Source organism: Pygocentrus nattereri, chromosome 1, assembly GCF_015220715.1.
Source record: "Pygocentrus nattereri isolate fPygNat1 chromosome 1, fPygNat1.pri, whole genome shotgun sequence".
In the NCBI taxonomy this organism is placed as follows: domain Eukaryota; kingdom Metazoa; phylum Chordata; class Actinopteri; order Characiformes; family Serrasalmidae; genus Pygocentrus; species Pygocentrus nattereri.
This window is the reverse complement of record NC_051211.1, coordinates 51054315-51071999: the sequence shown is the minus strand read 5'-3', so window position 1 is coordinate 51071999 and position 17685 is coordinate 51054315. Positions and strand designations below refer to the sequence as shown.

The 17685-nt window shown below is 39.3% G+C and overlaps 2 protein-coding genes across 19 annotated transcripts in view; both read right to left on the bottom strand.

Annotated features, from left to right (window-relative positions):
• cax1 (cation/H+ exchanger protein 1) overlaps window positions 1–17685 on the bottom strand; it is a 1125587-nt gene that overhangs the window by 334656 nt on the left and 773246 nt on the right. The gene's annotated exons all lie outside the window — the stretch shown is intronic.
• The window catches only part of erc1b (ELKS/RAB6-interacting/CAST family member 1b), a 340281-nt gene that overhangs the window by 16185 nt on the left and 306411 nt on the right, over window positions 1–17685 (bottom strand). For 15 of the 18 annotated variants that reach the window (XM_037539543.1, XM_017723129.2, XM_017723132.2 and 12 more), the window contains one exon: window positions 14255–14440. In XM_037539543.1, the coding sequence (XP_037395440.1) occupies window positions 14255–14440 (186 nt within the window). Of the gene's footprint in view, window positions 1–14254; window positions 14441–17685 lie in introns of those variants that run through there. The other 3 variants (XM_037539606.1, XM_017723140.2, XM_017723141.2) reach the window with 1 other exon arrangement.

Sequence of the window (17685 nt, the reverse complement as noted above, 5' to 3'; positions counted from 1 at the left end):
TTGTTTTCAGATACATTTTTAAAAAGAGCAGGTAGATTTTTAGAAAACAGAATCTGTAAATGTGTTCCTACTGGTTTGCTGGTGCGTTCTGTTAGTTACAACTCAATCAAAAGCCAAGTCACGTATTGCGTTGGTATTGCCCACCCTAGACTGCGCTGAAACTAGAAATCTTTTCAATTTTCCCATTTGAGCAGGATGGAGTGTGTGATATTGTACAGCACTGCGGAAAAGCCACGGACAGTTGTTTTTTTATAGTGAAAACAGCCATTAAGTAGAAGTTTTTATTATATATATATATATATATATATATATATATATATATATATATATATATATATATATATATATATATATATATATATATATATATATATATATCTGAAGCGATTAGATATAAGATAATCCACTTGCAAGGAAGGAGAACATCGCAACAAAATAACCGAAAAAACAGAAGTATCCAAAACTGGAATTGAAAAAATGGTTAAAATTAGAGAAAACGGGACTCCTTACAACCACCTGCAAACCTTGAAGACCACCAAAACGGATCCTATAAGGCCACCCCAGATTCTAGATCTCAACATCATTGAATGTGTTTGGAATTACTCTCATCATGAGAAGCAGAAAATGCAAGCGACTTCTATAACTGAACTTTGGAAATGTGGAAAAATATTCCTGCAGATTTCAAAAAACAAGAGAGTGAATGAAAAATATAATGAAGGTGAAGAGTGGATACGTTCAATCAATATATATATTTGATGGTTGAGGCTTCTGTGCAATTTCTGTTAAATAGGTTTTCTGCTTTTTTTAAAACTTAAACTTGTGCTTATTGGCTATTTTGACTGGAAATGAAATAAATGAAGGGTGGTCTCTGACCTCTGCACAGTACTGTATACTTTAGGAGAAGTGTTGAATGCTTTATCCTGTAATATTACCATCCTTCCACCTGCACCTCTGGAGCCCATTCAAGCTCATGAGAAGTTCTTCCCATAGTGAATGGACACTACCAGCAGACTTTATGGCTTCACTAAGAGCCTCTTAGAGACAGATCTCTCTCTCTCTCTCTCTCTCCAACTCTACACACTGAGATATCTTGATACCCTATCCTCTATTTCTAAATTATGCAACTGAGCTCTGAAGTGATCAGGAACACTCCCCATAAGAGTGGGCCTAGCCAATCAGACTACCCACTGAGAATGGTGGGGGTGTTGCTGTTTCTAAACAGGACCAACCACATCTGATTAGATGAACCCTGAGAGTGAGCTTTGGGCAAATCTGTGCAGCCAATCAGTCAAGTCTAATTGAGATTCTGAGCTAATGTGGCTAAAAGCGGACACACAAGTCGCACTCACTGACCGCAACTCTGAATGAGGTCAGGGCAGTCTGGTGGAGGCGGGCTCCTTCAGAAACTAGTGGGAGTACCAGCAGTGTGTGTGGTACATATGAAATGCAATCATGTTTAAAACCTAGTTTGAAAACTTCAGTACACACACCCACCGCAGAATGATGAAAGCAAAACTCAGACTTTCTGCTGCTCGGATATTTTAAAGCCCTTTTCTCTTCTTACAGTGGCCAAGTGTATTGTGCCTGAGGGTCTTCAGGCTGTGTGGAGACTGGACAGCTATAGGCACATCCCTCCTTTCGCTTCTGGCTAAGAAAGCTCCTTGAGTGTCTCTATGATTTCTGCCATACTGCTTTGCAGCCTCCTGACTGAATCAGCAGAAACTGCACTGTGTGAACACAGCTGACTGAAAGCGACGGAAAGGAGCACCCTCACCAATCACCGGCGGCTCAGCCAATGGAGCTGCAGGCTGCAGAGCAACCCCGCCCTAAAAAAATACTTCAGTCAGGAGGCGCCAGCCCTTTAAAAGGACTTAACAGGCCACTAAACATGTGTAAAAATCCCCCTCTCAACCATGAAGGTTCATAAAAGTCCCCTCTTAAGTGCGCTTAATGGCTTTTATTAATCTGATAGGCCCTGTGTGTGCACTGGTGCAGTAAATATGGCTGCTGACAAGCTGAGCTAATGACACTCAAGGCGAGACAAAACTAGCAACGAGAAAAAATAAGTAAATTCATCCTCCATGTTTAGACACAACCACAGCAAAGATGTAAAATGGATGTGAAGTTTGTAGTGTGCACACATACTAAAGTACAGACATCAATACCCCTCTGTTGTAATTCGGCAAAAAATGTAGGATATTTCAGGAAGCTCAAAAAACAAGAAAGTACAAGAGTGACTGCTCTGGTTATAAGGTACATAAATTCAGCTGGAGAAGTTATAGCAAGTTATAGCAAGCTATTGAAGCTATAACGAACTTACAGGCAAAAAGGTTAAACATGGACAAAAGAGTGCAGATGTGAGCACCTTTAATAACATACAATCTATCCAGCATATGTCCCTACGGTGTGGAAACAGGCAGTTTTAAGTGTCAGCCTATCAGTACCTCATTTACATGTCATTTACATAAAGCATGCCCTAATTCATGTAGATGTTCTGACAGGGAACAAAACGACAGCATTCAGTGGCTCGAGAGCCAATGGCTGTGCTCTTAAGCAGAGTTTGAGGTTATGCTATGACGGCACTGCTTCCCCTACTGACTAAACGTTATCAGAAATTATGACAACTAGAAAGAATAAAATGTGAACTAAACAAACTGCTGTATTATTAATTTCTGGTTGGTGTCAGTAGCGTAAAACAAAAGTGGTGTAACATCTTTAAATGGAATATGAAATAGCTGCAGCATTTGTTTATGTCAATGTGCAATATATAAATATACATATATAAATATACATATATATATATACACATTTACATATACATATATATACACACACACACCGTACTGTGTGAAAGTTTTAGGCATCTGAGCAAATTTTTTTTTTAAATTACCACAGCAGTGAGTTTATCACAATATACATTAGAATAAAGTCATATTCATAATTCAAATCAACAATAAAAAGTAACAAGAGTTTCTTGGGTCCATATTTTTCCTTGACACCTTCACAGCCGCCACAGAGACTCGTTAATATCATCAATTACATCATGAGCTCAATTTACTGAGCACTGATTGGTCAAACCAGGAGCTGCTTTTTAACTACATATAATACTGGGCTTCCTCGAGGAGAGGCTTGGAGATGGGTAAACAGACACACTAACATCCATAAAATATATATCATTATCATTATTAATTAATATTCTATACATTTTGTTTATTCAAATTCAAAACAATTTTCTGAGCAAATAAACACAAACTACACAAACAGATTTTGAAAATGTGTCTTGGGTGCCTAAGACTTTCGCACAGTACTGTGTAAGTACATCCACTTATGTACTGGACTGCCAATGTGCACAAATGAACATTACTGAATGTGATGGGAATTTTCATTCCAAACATAGTCCTAGATGCAGCAGGTGTTCTGAAGCTGTTGCTTGAACCTGGAATTACTTTGTCTACTTTGCTTATTTGCAAACAGTGGGGTGAAACTATATAACGGTAACAGGTCTGTAGTTGAAATAAATAAAGAGCCTTTAAAAAAAACATAAAACATGAGTAAAGAGCAGAATGTCACAGCACATGTACTATAGCACTGCAATGTTATGTTTTGGTGGTTTCCAGATATTACACCTTGATCCTGCTCATATTTGAGTTATTTCTTTAATGTTTTATTCTTGCACTCAGACGTGTTTTGTGAAGTCAAAGGCTCTGGGAGATGAGTAATCATCCCTTGGCCTGGGGATTTCACATATAATGATGGCTGTGAAACCGAGGCTGAGAGCTCTGTAGCTAAATAGTGCATGTTAAGGGTTTTTCACTATTCCTACAAGAGTACCACTCACTGAAGTTACTTACGAGGAAAAATAATTCTTTAATAACATTATTCAGGGAACAAAACGTGAGGGACAGAACACAGAGGGAGAGCTGACCATACACATGGGACCTGATTTCAGCAGTTCAGCTCAAGTCACAGTCACTAGATGATTCACTAAATGAATCTAAACAAAGAACTGAAAAAGGTCAGAAAAATATGACCTGCTTCTGACGCCTTGGTGTCTCACGTCTCTTGATATATTTGTTTTGAGGGAGTGAACTCTGATTCATTTATCCATTTATTCGTATCAAAGTTCCTGACTAAAACTGCTTAACGTCACTCACCCCACCACTGTCTGCCTCACCGACGTCTGTCTGTTGACTCAGTCTGAGAGCTGTCTCCTCTTATTCACACCGAGACAAGGGTAAATTCATAGACTTCCCTCACCATACCGACTGATTTCATTCAGTGTTTTCTAACAGCTTCTCTGACTGACAACAAAACTACAGATTGCACTGATCTGATACCCAGTACAGCCGTCAAGCAGGCACAAGCAGAAAACATTAGGCAGCAACAATACTGGGACTGTCAGTATCAGAAGATCATTGCTTATACAAAATGTGTATGCATCATAACAATGATTAGATTCAACACATATTTCTATTTTTATTTTTTATGTTTTTCTGCCAACAGACGCCTTGTTTATTTATTTATTTCTATAGTATATCCTATATTTTGTATGATGCACATCTTTGTCTACTTACTGCTCTTTATCTGCTTACTGTGTATTCTGCTGTAACAATGCAAATTTCCCCCTGTGGGACAATAAAAGTCTATCTTATCTTATTTCAAACCAAGATTTCAATTCTGAATTCTAGAAGAGAACATCCAACTAAATTGCTAAAATGTCTGCAATGTTACTGTATTTGCAGAAAAATGTTACATTTCACTGTAATGCTAATCCAGGTGGTCACAATTTCTACATTTTACAAATAAATATCAGCATTGACAGATACGTATGTGTAAAATATGTGGTATAGGCATCAGCCCACAATGTAATGGTGCAACCACAGGAAAAGACTGGATCAGATATCTGAGGGAAAAATGATCTCTGTAACAAATCCAGCCTCTACAATCTACACTGATCAGTTTAACATAGATATTTTGTGTATTATTTATATCACCGCTGTCCAAAAACAATCCCAAACATACTGTATCTCCATTTCCCCCCGCCAATTTTCAGTTTTCTGCATCATTTGAACTCTTGTGTGGAAATATATGACTAATGGAACAGAAATGCTCCAAAACTTTTTACATTGACTTCCATTAAAAGTAAAGAATGTAAATTACTTTGTAGATAAATGTTTATTCATATATATATATATATATATATATATATATATATATATATATATATATATATATATATATATATATATATATATATATATATATATATATAAATATAAACACACACACACACACACACACAATATCACAACATACATGTGTCTATTTACACAACAGTTAAAGAAAATGATTACGTATGTATAATTTTATTTTTAAAATGTCTAACTTTGCACACAGTTGCGCTGTATTTATAGAAAGTATGACAGAATAAAGGGTGTGGCCGCCCATAAAGCAAAGACACGGAGAATGCACTGAAGAGTAAAAACTCCACTTCCAGCAGACAAATGCTCAGACTTTATAGGATTCCATTAATCGTGGCTGAGTGGGCTCCAGGTTTGTTCCGCCATGTTTACTCCCATTTCCTGCCTCTTTAAATTACCCTACGCTTACGCCACCCAGGATTCATGGGCCTGTCAGGCTGGAGCCCAGGGCCTCTGCAGAAGCACCACACTGCAGCAACAGTCAAGCGTCCACTGCTGGAACATTCACACCACTTCTATAATGGACCTCATTCAAATAACAGCAGCCTATTAGCATCGCTTCCTAGCTCTGTCTGACAGCTCCAGCATTTGGTCCAAAGAAATTCACAGGAATGCTTGTAGCATGTAGAGGAAAACAGCACATGCTGTAAATGTATTTGCCAGGCAGAGAAAATGGTGATGTGATTATTCAGCTGCGGAAGGACGTCCTGCAAGTGAAAATGCAATGAAACTGACAGCAGGATGTTCTGACAGAAGAAACGGACGGACACTGATATCCATAAAATAATATATCAGATCTACTTAGGACTGATTCTCTCACCTCACTCTCCTTATCTGAAACACCTTAGGGGAATAAAATAAAACTAAAGAGCCGTCATGATTGTTTACTTATTCAATAAAAAACTATTTAAAATAAAATGTAGCCTCTCAATGAAACAGCCAAGTTTAGTTGGCAATTTACACGAGGATAACGTAAAGTTTAAAATCTCCTCCTCTGATGGACACTGTTAAGATGCTAGGGCTACAAAACGATTTAAATGAAAATGTATTATTGATTAATCGTACTGGAACTGTGTAATCACTCATTTGATCCAAAATAGATATGTCCATCTAAAAAGCAGTGAATTTTGCTATAGCCATTTAAGCAGACAAAATAAGCTGAATCAGACTGTAATTAAAATGTTGAATAATTCAATTCCTCTGTTTTCATCACAGGAAACAGAGCATTATTGTATGTAATGTAAGTTAACTAAAAAGTTTGGAAAGTTATCGAGTTATCACAATGTTGCCTCAGGGCAACAAACCCACTTTACAATAACATTATATGTATTTATATTTGTATTTATATGTATTCATAACAACAGGGTTAACAATAAAGGGAAAAGGTCAAGTAGATTAAGACAAAACATGTATTTGCATATTACTGTGTCTTTGGTCAATTCTAAACCTTTTTTTTTTTTTTAACATTTAGTATCACTTTTTTTGTGTTGTAAGAATTTGCAGCAATATGTTTGTTGCCTAGAAGCAACACTGTGTGACAGTGGAATGGATGTAGCCAGCCAAGCACATTTCTTTATATAATTTCTTTTCATTGTCGCACAATGTTGCCCCAAAAGAAGCCTTGCACACTTTATTTATTCAGATTTTGAATTTAATAATCAGGTCCATTTATGCAAGAAAAATGAACTTTTTTTAAAAATTCTCTCCTAATGCAAGTGGTAGAGGGTTAATGAAGTCCTCCTATCGACTTAATGTTTCCGATTTTATCTTTTAACAATAAATAAAGTTTAGGAATCTTTGAAAAGGAGGGTCTGTTGATGTTCAGTTAATTCCACTACTTCTGTTTGGTCTTATTTCAAATCTGTGATTATCTGATTAATCAACAAAATAATCTGAAAATGACTTTATTGCATTACAGTTACAAATATGTAATTATTAGAGACAGTCTACAAACAGTTTGCCCAAAGTCGATGAAAAAAGACAGAGAGGTTAAGACTAACTTCAGATACAGAGCCTGAATCAAGGACAGTGGCCTAATGGATTATTTCTACAGCACAGGGGTCATTAATAATCAATCCACTGGCTCATGTTTTATTCAGAATGAGCCACAAAGCAGACGACTCTCTCGGTTTATACAGCTTTGCTTTGTGCTGAGAGATCACAGTCAGATGCCTTTGGCCAAGTACACAGTTCTCTTCCTCTTAGACCAGAAACATGCCATTCATTATCCATTTACATATATACAGACTCTAACTTTATCAGAGAGGGACCCAAACTGTCTGCAGAACAACATGAGCCTGTCACTAAAACAATGGCAACTGCTTATCATTTAAAATGGTCAACTAAAAGAGTTATTCGACGTCACTTAAAGCAACATCTTGGATAACATTACTAAGAATGAGAAGGAATAATTCATGGGCTTTTACGATGGGATGACATCATATATCACCTAAATTCACTTCAACTGTGTAAAAATCTCATTAGATTTACTAGATAAAGCTTTTGTTTCAGTTTATATAAATGTTAATGCTTATTTGACGAGCTGCCTTTCGGTGAGCTTATTGTCTTTGTGGACGCTGTGAGACCTGTGTGAGTGAAAGCCTCTTTCAGTGCAGCTTTAATCACCTTCCTGTGTGCCAGTCGTTTAAACAAAGATGCAACATCCTGTGAACAGCTCAAACCAAATAAAACAACATTTACGCCATGAGGGGAGAAAAAAAAACAGGCAGGGGGAGCGGGTCATAAAAGCAGGGCTGACCACAACAGAGGATGAGCTGGCAGCCTGGCCTAATAGGGTGGTCTGGCAGAGTGTGTGCAATAAACAGAGGAGCGTGAGCACTCAAGTGTGTGTGTAACTGGGCTTACTGATGCAGACTGTTTGTGTCTCATGTGCATGCATTCACTTCTTGATTTATATGCTGTATGTGCAGCAGGGGTGTAGCTTGGCCTACATAGACTGATCAAAGGCCTACTCAATCAAATGGGGAAAGAAGTAGCTGTGTTTTTTTTTTGGATAATGAAATGAAATCTGTGCTGTCATTGTATTATGGCCAGTCAAAATCATTATGATCTCCTGATTCATTGCAAAATAGCCAAGGTATATTCTAATCAACCTATCTCAAGCTCCGCCTTGTTTTCTCAGTTGTCCAATCACTGCTTATCAACAGTCATTATCTGCAACTGCCCCAAGGCTTCAGTTCTATATTAGCACACCAGTGTTTACATTTGAAGCTCCAGCTGCGGTCAAAAGACGTACCTGGGAGGCGTAAAAGTGACTGCATCCCCGATGTGTAGATTGTCATCCTTTACCAATTAAAAAAAAAAAAAGCCTAAATAATTATTGTTGTGTTTTAAGATTTAGGTGCTTACAATACTCTTAATACAACAATACTAAAAAAAAGCCACAATGTGCTGTGCCAAAATGACAACACCAACATCTACTTCAATGAGTCCTCAAAGGTAAGAAACACATGATACGTGAACATTTTTGTATGTGATGATAAGGTTACCATTCTCCACGGTGGGAGTAACTCATGAACATGAAGAGTTATGTTGCATGCTTTGGTTCTACATGTATTGAGCAGAACTGTGTACATCAGAGCACCAAAAGGCAAACATCATGCTTGATAGGCCTACTAAATAATGACGCATTCAGCTAAAAATAGCAGTGCTTGGGACCACTTTTCAAGAAGACGACTACAAAGTAGTTGATACCATATCAAAAAGACATTTGCAAATAACATTCTGTCCAATTCTCCAACAGAAAGCATGATGTCCAGCAGTGTGCATTTATTTTCCTTTAACCCTGGGCTAGTAAAAGCCACCAAATATGATAAATTCTCCTAACAATGCCATTATATTGTAGAAATTTTGGTACCCTTCATTCTATATTAAAGCTATTTTGTCAACTGTTTAGATTTTGCTTATATAATCATTAACATTTAGTGGTCGACACATGAGTATAAACAAAACCTGATTCTTATGCAAACATGCAGTCAGGCCGATTGGAAATGCTAAATTGCCCCTGGGTGTGAGTGTGTGCGTGACTGTCTGTGTCTGTCTGTCTGCCCTGCGATGGACTGACGACCTGTCCAGAGTGTATCCTGCCTTCCACCCGATGAATGCTGGGATAGGCTCCAGCAACCCCCCGCGACCCTGAGGTAGAAGCGGCTTAGAAAATGGATGGATGGATGGATGGATGGTTCTTATGCATTTGTTAAAAATGGTTTCAGGCCATTTACTTCATGTACATGCTAAAGCTCTATATCTCATGCATTGAGCCAGAATTCAGTTGATGTGTATGCCCAAGTGTGCACACAAAATTTTGTGTATTTTATAGTGAGTTGCATCCTTGATTTTGCAAAATGCTTGCTAATGATTAATGATTAATCTGTGAATAATGACGGTTAGTCATTGGATCTAAAGGATTGGCCAAAATCTGAGTAAAATATGCTTGTGTATGTGGAGTGGTTGAGTCTTCGCTGTGTTTGGCTGGGTTAAGAGCTCCCTGTGAGGACGTAAGAGCTGAGGGAAAAGGAAGGACTAAAGCTGCGGCGCCTAATGACTGTGGAGCCTGGATGACGGGGGACAGCGGGCAAAGAGTGAGTGAGGGTGAGAGACCAAGAGAAGGAGAAAGAGAGAGAGAAAGGCCAGCGGCATTGAGCTCTACATTACCCTCCTCTTTGCCAGCCCAGAGTGCCAGGCTTATAAAAAGCAGCCCATAAAAAGCTGTTAATTAGGAGATCAATAGGCAATATCAAAGAGAGGGCAGGAGTTCAAATAGCGCACGCCCTCTCATAAACACGGGCACTGAAACCACAGGCCTGAGGAATGCTGCTGGGATGAGGGGACTGGGTACCAGCTCTAGTTCTCTATGGACAGCCCTGCCACCGCATCCAGCACAGCTATTAAGCAGCACTCAGTTCAGCTTTAATGCAGCTTTAAATGAGCTGCTGGTGATCAAAACATTGGCTGAGTACTGTTTAAAGCCACTGTAAAATACTAAATACGCACACATATCAATTGAATTGTAATGTGCCAAGTTAATAAGAAACATTAGGCATAATGTTTGTGAAATGATCTTTGGTCATTGTGTTGCGTGGCAACCGCAGCCTGTTAATAAACTAAACTGGGCAACACTTTATTTGAACCCTGCTACATGCCATAAACAGGTCGTGGCAGAGGTCAGTTGCTGTCATGAGAAGTTTTGTTCCATAATATAACCGTGTTAAGTTATTATTACTGAAACTGGCATGACAGATGCCATAATGTTTGATGGCACAACATACCAGTTTTTGCTCCTAATGACGCTCTGATATTTGTCATAACAATGGCCTTTATTCACACAAGCTGCGTACAGTCAAATGTAAGCATTAAAGGAATGCACTACAATTTCACCGACAGCTTCATGTAAATGATAAGTATTTTATATGTATATGTAATTTGAGATGTGCCTATTGCAGTTACTTGTGCACAGACGCTTGTTTTCACGTACTAAAGCAGATTCATCAGTTGTGCACAAATAACTGCATGTTTCATCATTTTACAACAGGTTCCTGAATCAGGCGAAGTAGTTTGTATATTGTTTAAATCTGCCATCTTGCAACAGTAAATCCTTTTTTTCTGCGTTCAACGTGTACGACTCCAGCTCTCTATGAGTTTCCGAATTTTCTATCGGTGCATAAAATATGCATGACGCTTCCTTTACTGTTGTATGCATCATGTCTTTTTTTCCAAGCGAGTGTGTGAGCTCATTCAGACTACAGTGTGGCTCGGTAAGCACTTATTATTGATTTGTTTAATGTGCTTACAAAACTGAATCTACATCTACGAACTATGAAAGATCACATTCTCAACACATCAAATAAGACTTTTTTGCGTCTGCTTTAAATGGTTAGGCACTCAGCATGTCTATCCAGTACATGATCTGCTGTTAGTTATGTTATGAAGCAAACAGGAATCAACAGAATCCAGTAATACAGCTCCCAGTCTAGAACTACAGTAACTCAACAAAGAGAAAGACTGAATTCCAAATACGCAGAAGACGAAAGAGGCCATGGAAGATATCAGTCAAACATGCATATGAACGTCAGCATTTCTTCCAATCCCACAGCTGAAACTGATTCTACTGTTAGAGGAAGACCACAGCATCCAACAGCGGAAACTCACTCTATCTTACATGCATGTAAGTGCCGGACGCCGTGCATGTGCATACCACATGTATTCGCAACGGCAAGTGCTTCAAAGCTGTTTGATATGGATTAGGAATGTTTTTGGATATATGTGCGCATTTTAAAGAGGAATCTGAAATATTCATGATCTCCATTTTTGCATTTTTGGACTTGAAAACAACTCCTAGTCTCTGAGCTAACGGACCAAATGAAAACCGGCAAGCATGCCTCGGGGGCGAGGTGGGAGCACCTCTGCTTTCCGGCACATCTTTTTCAGACACCAGTCTGAGAAGACCACTGAAAAGGAGAAGGCATAGTCGTTGAGGAGGTCCAAAAGTGTGCAATTTCATTCACTAAAATCAGTACCAGTCTTTTCACTCTCAGCTGGAATGGAGAAAGCCCCACAAGTATCACACCACTCACAGCATTACTCCGAAATGTTCAAAGCTGCCGCTCAGCGGGTTCTTCAGATAAACACAGCCTTGTTTATCCGCCGGAGGATCCGTCAGAAGCACCTCCGCTGGAATCACCCTTGGAGCAATAACAGGAGAAGCTGGCACGAGGGTGGGCTAAGTAGGTAGCTTCTGCTCTGTCTGTGTGCTTCAACACCATTCTCTGCCTGCATCTCTCTGATTATTACTCCAGCAGGTCTCCTGCAGTGCCGGCCTGGCCTCTGTCTCAATTAAATCACCGCCAATAATTCAATTTCAAAACGACTCCAGAGAATCAAGGCCGGCTGTGCTTTTGTAGTGCGGCAGCCTCCAGTGACCGATGCGCAGTCTTAGAGAGATTGGTAAGGCTCGGTGTGCACGCCTGCTGATGAAAGCGGTCTTTCTCAAAGGAAAATAAAATGCACAGACATTTCTCCTCCCTATTCCATATTAAAGAAGTCAAGAAAAGGAGAAAAAAAACATTTAAAAGGTGCCAAATTTCGGGAAGGAAAAGAGTTTACTTGCAGAAAACTAAAAAATCTTAAATATTATTTGTTCTCAGGCCAAATGGTTGTCATCAAGTAGCCCACATAAAAAATGCCTTTCAATTATGTCAGGCCAAGCCAAAAACCTGCCAAGCAGACAGTTCACTGTGCTACGAAACACATGAGCATTGTATGGCCTTTGGCAAAAGTGTGCAAGATCACTCCTGGCTCTTTTTGAGGGATGGGGCTGGTTTAACATGAGTGTAATGCGTATATAGACTTCCAGACAATTTATTTCCCCCAGTCCTGCAAAAGCTTCTAAATGGATGCAAAACTTAAAAGATCTGACTCAAGAACTAAACCTACTGTCTGCCTGCAGTCAATTTACTGCTATGGTAGGCACAGAAAAAAGGATGCGCTTACAGTGCTGTGCAAAAGTCAGAGACCACCTTTTATTTATTTAATTTCCAGTCAAAATGGCTATTACATACACATGTTTTCAGTGTTAGGAAAAAACATAAGATATAGTACCATGAACACTTAAAGAACCAGTCGCATGATTAAAGAGCTCTGCATCATGAAAGTATTCTTCAGATTAAAGGAAAATTTGCTGTGGATGGTTCTATATAGAACCTTTTCCAAAAGGGTTCTCTATAGCACCCAAAAGAGTTCCTCTATTGCTACGATGTCAAGATTGTCACAATAGAAGAACCCTTTTGGGTACTACATAGAACCCTTTTCAAAAAGTTACGTTACACACCTTCAGTCTTAGAAGCTGGTTTAGCTGCTTCTCACCATCCAAGTAACCGCCAACACATTCAGTGATGTTGAGCTCTGGACTCTGGGGTGGCCAGTCCTTTGTTCTGAGAACACAAGCAGCTTCTTTGTTCGAGTTGCATGGGGACAGTTTTGGTGGTCTACCAGGTCTTGTACAGTTGAAGTCTCATTTTCTCCATACAATTTTTAAACACCAGCCTTGGAATCTTATATCTAATCTCCTTAGAGATATCTTTAAAATGAATAACTTGCACTTAAAGGCCGTTTTGGCCGGAAATTAAATGAAGGATGGTCTTTCTTTTCCACGGTACTGTAGGTGTTCCTGAGCAGAGATTTTTCACAAAAACTGTCTACCTCCTCAACTGTCCTTTTCTCTCCCTTTTACCTATCGTCTCATGCACTTCCCTCCTCCATTTGTCTCAAATCCCCTTCTTAAACCCTGTATCCTCACTGCTCCCTAGTATTCTTGGCCTCGCCTCTGGCTTTAAGACAGAGCTGGGTAGTGTTTGGGTTCCTTTTGTTAAAGTAACAGAAAATGAGGCTAATAAAAAACAATATATTGGACTATTTATTTTCTGTAGGAACACATTCCACTCTATAAAGAGGCCTAATGGCATTTACACAGAGCGAGCCTGATTCACAAAGCCAATAGGAGATTTATGGGCAGTATGCTTTAGCGTCAGCTAGGGGCTCACACAGGGGCCAGGCCAGATGGCTCCAATAATCATAGGGTGACAAATCCAAGTACCCAAGAAACCTTTACAGTACCTGGCTCTCAAATACAGTCAAGCTTCACTCTTTTGCGCCCACTTTCACCAACACACAAACACGTTTGGTGCTAAAAGAGGTTGTGAAAGAGTTTGTTATGTAACAACTGTAAAGCTGAAAGTATTTAAAGAACAACTTGTAAGAGTTCTCTTCAAAAGTCGCCTGCTTTAAATGCTGCTGCCATATCAAAACCAACAACCCCCAATTGTATGCACATTTGTGTAGCAACACTATTATTCAAAAATGGCTATTTTTGAAAATTAAAGTTAAGAAAGCTTTTACTTTTCGTATAAAGTTACCATTTCTGACGTATGTGGTTTTGCCATGACAGTGACTATAAGCAAAATGGTCTTACCGCACCCATTTCGCACAGGTGGAGTGATGGAGTGAACTGATATACGATGAAAGTGGTCATGACCCACCTGCTCAAGGCTCATCTTCTGTAGCTCCTCCTCCCAGGCGTCCTGTTGGCTACGGTGATAAGCGGAGGGCGGGGCCAGGTCCTGCAGGATGTGGGGGTCTCTCTCGTGACAAAGGGCCGTGAGGTGGCCGATGTAGAGTTTCAACTTACTGCGGTTCTGATTGAGGTCTATGAGAGGGGGGATAATCTGTACAAAGCAGAGGAAAGAGGAAGCGGTATTAACAATACTGCATAGAACTAAAGCCTCTTTGGGCGAACTTTGAATCAGGAGGGCTACCTTGAACCATTTGGAAGGAATGCGGATGACGAAATGTCATCTGTATAGCATGCTTAAGAAACTAAAAGTGCTGCATGCATTTTCCGCGACTGATTTGGAAGGACTGATTTGTCAAATTCAAAACAGAAATACACAGTGACACAATGTAAATGATTTCAGGCAAAGAGAAGAATTTATAATAGAAAACACATTAAAAGGTGATAAATCATAATCAAATAATGTTATAATCAAAATTCTTCATGGAGCAGAGTAGTGGGCTGAAACATTCCCAACTCTGAGGTCTGAGCACACATCTTCCTTAAGGCTGATTTGTTCCTCCACTTTCCAGGCCATTCAGCAAACGCACAAACATAATTGAGCAGTGGTCACTAGTCCTCCAGTTCCTGGAGATCTGCTTTCTTGTAGAGTTTTGTTCCAACCTCCATATTACAGTACATGGCTCTCCTAACACTAATACATCTGACCCAGTCAATTAAGAAAAAGGAAGTTGTTAATCTGCTGAAACAGGTGTGGCAGTTTGTGGTTGGAACTTGACTCCATAGGAAGGTATATCACCAGGACCAGTGTTAGTGATTACCGCAATAGAAGTTACACTGACTTGGCGCTGTCGGAAGTAGTTCATTAGTTGAGGACTGAAGTACAGCCACAGTGAAAACATCAGTAAACAGGCAGAAAAAGAGAACAGAAAATATTTTTTTCTGCTAAACACAGAGAACCAAGCGTTTTATTGGTGTGGGAATACTATTTGATTTGAAACCAATTCCAAGCTGTGTAAGACTGCTGGAAATTAATGGGAGCCTGTTGACTGTTTTCTGCTTACACCACTAGGCCCATCTCTTGCTTGGAAAGGCTCTTGGGTGTGCAGAGATATCAAATGCTTGTTAGTTATTTGGTTCCCATTGGACCACAAAAACCAGTGCAAAGAGGCACAGACAGCCAGTTTAAAATCTTCCTAAGAGTTGAGAGTCTACTAAGCTGAAGCACCAAGGAGGAAACTCGACCCTCATGGAGAACTTTTTAACAAGTTTAACCAAGAGACCTTATTTCATTACTATACAGCTGCAGTGTTTTGAAATGTAACTGGCAGCCAAAACACTCACATAGGTCATTACAATTTACTCATAAATGATTTCAGATGAAAAGATCAATTTATAACATAAAACATAAGATGATTCATCTGAAAATCAGTCAAATTCAACACCTTACAAAACATTCGTTACTGACAAGAAGGATATCCAGCTAACAAATATCCGTTCTGAGTCAATCATTCTAAGCACATGCAAAATATGAACTGACTGTAGAGTTTTTAATTGATAGCATCCTCACACTGGTCAATATAACTGAATTGTAAGTCATTTTCAATGCACTATAAAATCATTTCAAATAAGAAATACAAAAAACAAAACAACAAAAAACAACAGATATCAGTTCTATCATAACAAATAATCTCAAAAATGAAGTGGTTTTGCACAATTGGAGGGAACTGATTAGCAAATTGAGACCACAATTTATTATATTGAGAGAATGAAAAGAGATAATCAAGGGGGCACTTAAACAACAATTTATTAAATAGTTAGAGGAGATGATTTATTAAGGAAAGAGGATGTTTTATTAAACCGAGAGAACAACTGTCTTGACAGATTCTCATGAGATAGGGTGATTTTAGCGTGCAGTTTAGAAAGTCAATGTAACTCCGTAGAGCTTGAAATACAACACAGTTCATCGCCCACCTCAAACCACTTCATTTGCTGTTAACCCCAGCACCAATTAAGAGGTGAGCTAACACAAAACACACTGACTTCAGAAATCAGTTCTTCTGCTTCTTGGTTTATTTTTATGTTTAGTGTTGTGTTTTTTAGTGTCTATTTAAAGTCACACTGTTCCTGTTTACCATCTATTTAATGTTACTGCTACACCATGGGGTCTGAGAGTAATGCAATTTCAATGCTCTGTATGTCCTGTACATATTGTAGTACTGACAATAAAAGCTGACTTGACCTGACTTGACTTAGCCAACAAGCCATGGGAAAAAAAATATTTATTACATACTTCTTTAACCTAAGAATAGCTCCATTAGTTTGCATTGAAGGCCCTGAAGTTACTGAATAATGAGTCTTTTTTAAAATGAAACAAACTTGAATTGTTATGGGGTTAAATGAGAAATTCTGTGTGTAGAAACTGCTGCTGCTGCCAGCCGCAGCTCCTATTAGCAAGCTAGTTTAAAAAAATAAAACCCAAAACATTTCATTGACGTCTGAAACACTTCTTTTTTTTTTGGAATTGCTGATGACTGTTTAATAATTAGTTAACTAGTCATGAATCTCTTGTAGAAACTGTTTGAGCCTATAGGAGCCTATCAGATGCTATATGGCAGAAAACGCATGCACCAGATTGCCGTATACAGACTATCCTACGCACTCGGCCTCACTAAGACCATATGTGCCTCGGAGCGTCTTGCTGAGCTTTTATGAGGAGTGAGGTGTTTGTATATGAAAGAAGCACATGGCCCAACACATTCTTCATCCCTAAGAGCTTTTGATCTTAAAGCAGAGCGTGAGAGAGAGGGAACGAGAGAAACACAGAGAGGGAGAGAGAGGGGAAAGGTGCGGGCAGACAGTAGATGCAGCCATGGATAGCCGAGTAACAGGATAGGTGTGCTGAGGTGAGTCAAACCCAGGCCGCCACCCCTCCTCCATCACCCCCCTAACCGCCTTCTCCACTCCTAACAGATCGAGTGTCACATGTGCTACAATGTTCAGTATTGCTTTTGGACTGAAACGCTTAACCCAAATGCTGCATTCTGAGGGCGAATTTCTCTAAAACGTGCGAGAAGAGAAGATCGATTGAAGCTTTCCTACATAAATAATCTCACGGTGGGAGCTGAAAACAGAGAGGGCTTAAGGAGTCAAGAAAACGCTCTTCACTATTTGGACTGCACACAAGAGCTCCAAAACAGAAAGCATCCACAGTTACCTGAGTGCGGTAGAGAGCACTGGGGAAAAGAAATTCCAGCGGGGGAAAGCAGAGAGTGAGTGAGTGAAGAGAGGACTGCAGAGATGGAAGGATAAAGAATCTGGTTTCATCCGAGGCTTGTAGTGCCGCAGCGCGCAAACACAAGAAAAAACGCTTGTGTCCGCACACTTTATTAATTCTTA